The sequence below is a fragment of the Aphis gossypii genome, chromosome X (assembly GCF_020184175.1).
Source record: "Aphis gossypii isolate Hap1 chromosome X, ASM2018417v2, whole genome shotgun sequence".
Taxonomy (NCBI): Eukaryota; Metazoa; Arthropoda; class Insecta; order Hemiptera; family Aphididae; genus Aphis; species Aphis gossypii.
The window spans coordinates 39782130-39788233 of record NC_065533.1 but is presented as its reverse complement, the minus strand read 5'-3'; the positions used below and the strand labels follow the sequence as shown (position 1 = coordinate 39788233).

Sequence of the window (6104 nt, the reverse complement as noted above, 5' to 3'; positions counted from 1 at the left end):
AAGAATGAAGACGAGTTTCATTACTTTCACTGTATCAAAACGCTCTGTCGTCTGCTGTGCTCATCGGTTCACGTATTTATTTTCTGTATTCCAGCCGTCCAGTTTACACTATATTATATATGACATTACAACCAGCTAACATCGTTTTGTGAGTATTTTTTGTATCTATTTATTTATAATTTATCATTATCAGTATTGTTAGGTATTGTATTATTTGTTTATTATTTGAAAATCGGCTTATATTGCTTGTATTTTATACAAATTGGCAATAATTTCTTGTAGCAATTTTAATACGCACGTCTATTGAATTAGATAATTATTTTTATTTATTTTTTCCACTTTTGGTCGTAATAGCATTTTTGTCGTTGGACATGGTTTGTGTATTATTTAGACGTGCGTACCTATTGTTGATAATTACATCATTGTATTCATATGTTACAAGCAATTAATTATGGTTTTTTTTTTTTATTATTAATTTTTAATAAACAATAAATATATTATAGATTATATTAATAATATAAGTAGGTATTATAATATATAATATTGTTGATAGGTAGGTATTGAAAACAATGGAAATTCTATGTAAATAATCATTATTGACTATCATATCCATTTAAAAAGTTGGTTAGTGGTGTAATTTGGTCTTGTTTGTAGAGAGGTAGTCGGGATGAAATGTTTTTACATTTCCCCTATAACCCTCTTCCCCAAAAATAAATTATACATATTTATTATAAGCATATCCGTTCAGTGCAATAAATTTATGTACGCATGTAACATATCGAAACAAATAATTACGAAACATTTTATAATACACGCAGTTATATCAGTAAATAAATGAAGCTAACCAGTCTTTTTTTTTTTTAAAAAAAAAAAGGCCAAGTGGGGGGTGTACAACATTAAAATCTCCCCGTTATTACACCACTGAAGTGGGTATAATGGGTATATCGTACCGACTACATTTGTAGTATTCGTTTCGTTTTACTAACGCATATTATAATGTATTAAATTTTAGTTTAAAAGGTTTTTTCACCCGCGGCATTTATTGTCTCTCTCTTATTAACGCATAACATATTAACATGCAAATTTTCTGTTAAGAAGAATCCGTTTTAATTTATTATTTTTAATATTAGGAAGTTGAAATACATTATTTTAAGGTAGGACACCTTGTAAGATTTCTCAATGTAAAATTTGTTGTGTATTGTTTGTAAGACGGAGTCACAACGCGTCCTTTTCGCGTACGTTGTTATATTATTTTTAGTGGCAATATTCAACAAATATTGTTAGCTGTTATGCGATATAATATACATTGAAGAAGATTTTTTTTCCGTCTGAAAACTATAAGATCGCGTAGATATACCTATGTACCTATATAGTATATTATGTTTTATATTATTATATGGGTATAATGGGTATATGGTAGATGGGTCACGTTGTGTGGTCGTATTGACCAACAGGTGCCTATACAATAGAATATACATTCTTACAATATACATCTTCTATTATACCTAAATTCGTAACATGTCCCCATAACAAGCAGCTGCACACATGATACGTTGTATTGTTGCACTGTTGTCGACGTTTTAACAGATGGTGTCATCTCTCTTAAATACAAATATTCGTTGGTGCGATTTATTCAGATAATATTCAGAGTGGGCCACAGGAATAGAGCCAAAAGTAAACGAGTTTTTCTGAACGCTTAATGGAAATAGGAAAATATAGATAAGCTCATTAGATTTGTCAGTTAAAACCTTTTAGTTGTCACTAGGTCGCAGTGAAGTATCATTCACCGTGCTTGCGTATGCCGCATTTGGGAAAAATAATTAATCGGTATTCGGTAGTTAATATAAGGGGCGGAACTCCTTTCGCCCAAAATTGACCTTCTTCTTTTGCCCACGTCCTCTTTTCGACCAAAAATGAAAAAACAGTTTCCTCTTTTCGCCCACGGTTTCACGTTTTAAATTTTGTAAATCACTGTCTCAAAATTAATAATTTAAAAAAAATCATATAATAATCAAATAAAAAAATAGAAAAATATATAATTATTAATAATAATTAATAATAATTTTAAAAAAATCATATAATAATCAAATAAAAAATAGAAAAATATATAATTATTAATAACAATTAACAATAATTTAAGAAGTGTAAGGGAGCATGGGGCTATATGATACACTTGGTTTTTTCATATTTTACACAAAACTGATACAGCAAATCAATTTCTTATTTTTAAATTCCATTAGATACACATGTATCTAATTATAATATATCAATAATAAATCTGTACATAAATTATGTAAATATGTCGTACGTATTACCTACATAAGTAATGTTAATTATTACCTATTAATAATCATATATTTTTCTATTTTATCTATTTTATTATTATATAATTTTTTTTAAAATTATTGTTAATTATTATTAATAAATAATAATTATATATTTTTCTATTTTTTATTTGATAATTATATGATTTTTTTAAAATTATTAATTTTGAGACAGTGGTTTCCAAAATGTAAAACGTGAAACCGTGGGCTAAAAGAATACAATTATTTTTAAGCGAAAAGAGGAAACTGTTTTTTCATTTTTGGTCGAAAAGAGGACGTGGGCAAAAAGAGGAAGGTCATTTTTGGGCGAAAGGAGTACCTCCTAAGGTGCAGCGAGCAGGTAGCAGTGTAGCTCTGAAGTATGAATGACTTCACTTTAACATCGGACGTCGTGGTTATGTCCGTAATCGGAAAACGAATATGAGTTGGGTTAACAGAATATGCTATCAATAATTAATTATAGTTTAAAATTTAAATTTCTACAGTTATTATTTTTTAAGTTTCTGCAAAGTACTAAATTAATTAAAAATTTTGATAAAATCTTGTTTTACGTAAATATTTCTTTGAGTTTTTGTCCATTGCATAAAACTTAAATTACATTGAATGAGTTATAAGATCTCTTAGTAATTGTTTATTATACTGGAAAAAAACAAAATTGATCTTTAGATACTTACATCATTACATCATTACAGCATACGTAATTTGTGTACGTTAGTGTAATATAAGTATAAGAATTTTTTGTAAAACTTGTATTCTTGTATTTAACTATATTATATTAAGCTTGTAAAAAGCAAACAAGGTACATAATGTACATAATTATACGATCAATTTTAAATTTATTATACATTTATAGGTACACATAATTTATACATATATATATATGTGTATATAAAAAAAATGAATTAAATTAAATAATTTAAAAAAAATAATTATTAAAATTATAATGTGAATGTAGTAACTCAGATGGTTATTTTGTTTATTCACTTTGAGTGATTGTGAAATGTTTATGTTATATCGTATTATTGTGGTATTATTGGGAAATATTGTTATATTATTTTAGATGTTGGTTTTAGATTAGCAATATTTTTCATGGTCACATCCATCACGGATGTGTAAAAATTAAAATGATCTAAGCACATATTTTCCTGTTTACCACCATAGACACGTGCTAACTACGTCTTATTTTTTGTATAAAAAGGGTCGTAGTTGCTATTTCTAATCAGACATGATTTGACCATAGTAACGCATAGACTGGTACAGTTGTTCTAAGCTAATGACTTATCGGACTAGCTAACTTTTTTCTTAGTAAATAAACTTATATTTTAAACTTTCCAAGTGTTTATTTATATACTTCAAAGTTCTTACCACCGGAGCAGACCTACGACATAGTGGACTTAGTCGTTAAAATGTGTTGAGTCAATCGCTACCAAAACCGGCTCACTACATGAATGTCGATAATGATCTTTTGATATCAATGTATTACACCGATTTAAAAAAAAAATTGACCGTTTATCGTTCGTGTGAATACACATTGGACAAATTTAAACTAATTATAATATATAATATAATATTGATGATTTATTTTATTAGGTCAATATCCCAGGTTATAATCATTTATCAGTATCTAATTCCAATTTGATCGTTGTGTTCAATAACACAATTACAACTGGAAACACTAAAACTGTTCTACCATACTAAGGTGTTGTCAAATAAAATCAAATATTAGAAGTTGACGTATAAAAAGAACGCTACCAAAATTTGATAAACAGCCAGATCTAGCTACTGACATTCTACATAAATTTAAAACATTTAAAAAATATTACACGTGTAAGTACCTATATTCTTTGATTCAACTATATAATTTGACTCACACTTATTATTTTGTATGTTCAATAGGTAACTAGCAATATCTAAAAATGATGAGAATAAAAAAACTATTTATTCCACTTGGATTAATTTTGATGACAATTTTAACTGGGTAAATTAACTTTAATATAGCTTAAATTAAAAATTGTTTTTAAAATATTTTATAAATTTGTTTAAAGTGAATAAAATAATTGTCACTGTGTTTTAATTATAAGCATGTATAAACCCAATTCAATTGATTCTATTAGAGTGAAAAGTGATAAACTTGTGATTGACACGGATGCTGGTGCTGATGATGCAATGGCCATTTTGCTTTTACTATCAGTGTGTGCTAGCAACAACACAAATTTCGATATTGTAGCAATAACTTGCACCTATGGTAACTCCTATTTAAGTAACGTCGAAAAAAATGTGCTCAAGACTTTGTCAATCGCGGATGAAACAAATGTAACTATGACAAGAAAAAATAAAACCATATATTGACGTGTATTTTAAACCAGGAATTGACTTTTTTGTTAATAGATACCAGTTTACAGTGGTGCTTACAAACCATTGATCCAGAATTATACATTTGATAATTTCTTTGGCGATGACGCATTTGGTGATTTCAAATTTAACCAAAAAATTACTAGTCATATTGATAGATCAAAGCATGCAGCAGTTGCATTAATTGATTTAGCTAATAAATATTCTGGTGAATTGAGTATACTTGTACTTGGACCAACAACAAACATCGCACTTGCAATATCATTGGATCCAAATTTTGTTCATAAAATCAAACATTTTTATGTCATGGGCGGAAGTGTTAACGGCCATGGAAATATAAGTCCAGGTGTTGAATTTAATTTTGGCTCAGATCCAGAGAGTAATTTTATATTCTTCAATTCGACTCAAGGTGATGTCAGTTTATTACCCTGGGAAACTAATTTATCAATTAACATATCATCGGTAAAACATTAACAAAAATAAGAAATAATTTAAATGATTTACCAATAACTTATTTTGTTGTTTTAGTCATGGAGAGAAAATGTGCTCGGTGGAATTGAATCAAAATTCATGAAATTTTTAAATCAAGCAGAATCAAAAATAAGAAAATTACCAACTTGGCAACCTTGTGATTCATTAATTGTAGCTACAATGTTGTGGCCAAATTTGATTACAAAATCATTTGTTACTAATTTAACACCAATTATGGCAGGTGAAGCACGTGGCGGGTTACTTATTGATTATTCAGCAACAACTCATAAGCCAAAAAATGTTGAAATTATTCAAGAAGTTGATGTTGAAGAATTTCAAAATTCTCTTATGTTATTTTTGTCGTACAATTAAAATTCAGTGTTGTTTATTATTTTTTTTTTTGCAGAATCGTAAAATTTTGATAACTCAAATATCAAAATATTATCACTTATTGGTAAATTAGTTTCTATTATTTTAATTATTAATAACTAAGTACATTTATTTGTACAAATAATGAAAAATAACCTGTCTGTTTCTTATAGTTTCAATAAAGTATTCACTTTCTAATTATTATATATTTTGTAACTAACCCTCGACTATTTGAATAGTTATTTAGATTTTAAAAATGAGTTAAACTTGTCATTTAATTTACAAGTTTTGTATGCACAAAATACTAACTTCTTTATGTACTAATTATACATATATGGCATACCTATGTTGAACTTTGCCAATAAGCATATTTCTGTAGGTTAGTACGCATAAGCCAGGTTATGTTCTTTTCAGACTAGAATGTTCTACAAATATATTTATAAATCAAACTCTAAAATATAATATTATGGTTATTGGTTATACGATATTACGAATAATTATTTGAAGTTCACTTTCTTACTTGTTCACTTTTTTAAAAAAAAAACATAGTGTACAGTTTTTTATGCATTAACTTAATGTGTTTATCGT

General features: G+C 27.3%; 1 protein-coding gene across 5 annotated transcripts; it reads left to right on the top strand.

Annotated features, from left to right (window-relative positions):
• Positions 1-3534: 3534 nt before the first annotated feature.
• LOC114127558 (uncharacterized) lies at positions 3535-5714 on the top strand. Of its 5 annotated transcripts, none has more exons than XM_027991830.2 (6): positions 3535-3800; positions 3915-4151; positions 4221-4302; positions 4406-4637; positions 4713-5138; positions 5205-5714. In XM_027991830.2, the coding sequence occupies exons 3-6, from the start codon at positions 4241-4243 to the stop codon at positions 5517-5519; spliced, it is 1035 nt and encodes a 344-aa protein (XP_027847631.1). In that variant the 5' UTR covers positions 3535-3800; positions 3915-4151; positions 4221-4240; the 3' UTR covers positions 5520-5714. The 5 variants fall into 5 exon arrangements, with proteins under 5 accessions (XP_027847631.1, XP_027847632.1, XP_027847630.1 ...); XM_027991831.2 differs by having other exon boundaries at positions 3535-3838; XM_027991829.2 differs by having other exon boundaries at positions 3535-3844.
• The last annotated feature ends 390 nt before the right edge of the window (positions 5715-6104 follow it).

Excerpts from the sequence above, each read along its gene's own strand:
- LOC114127558 (XM_027991830.2), top strand. The coding sequence starts at position 4,241 with ATGATGAGAATAAAAAAACTATTTATTCCACTTGGATTAATTTTGATG. Across the intron at positions 4,303-4,405 it reads TTGATGACAATTTTAACTGG|CATGTATAAACCCAATTCAA; the intron begins GTAAATTAACTT and ends TTTAATTATAAG. Across the intron at positions 4,638-4,712 it reads CAATCGCGGATGAAACAAAT|ATACCAGTTTACAGTGGTGC; the intron begins GTAACTATGACA and ends TTTTGTTAATAG.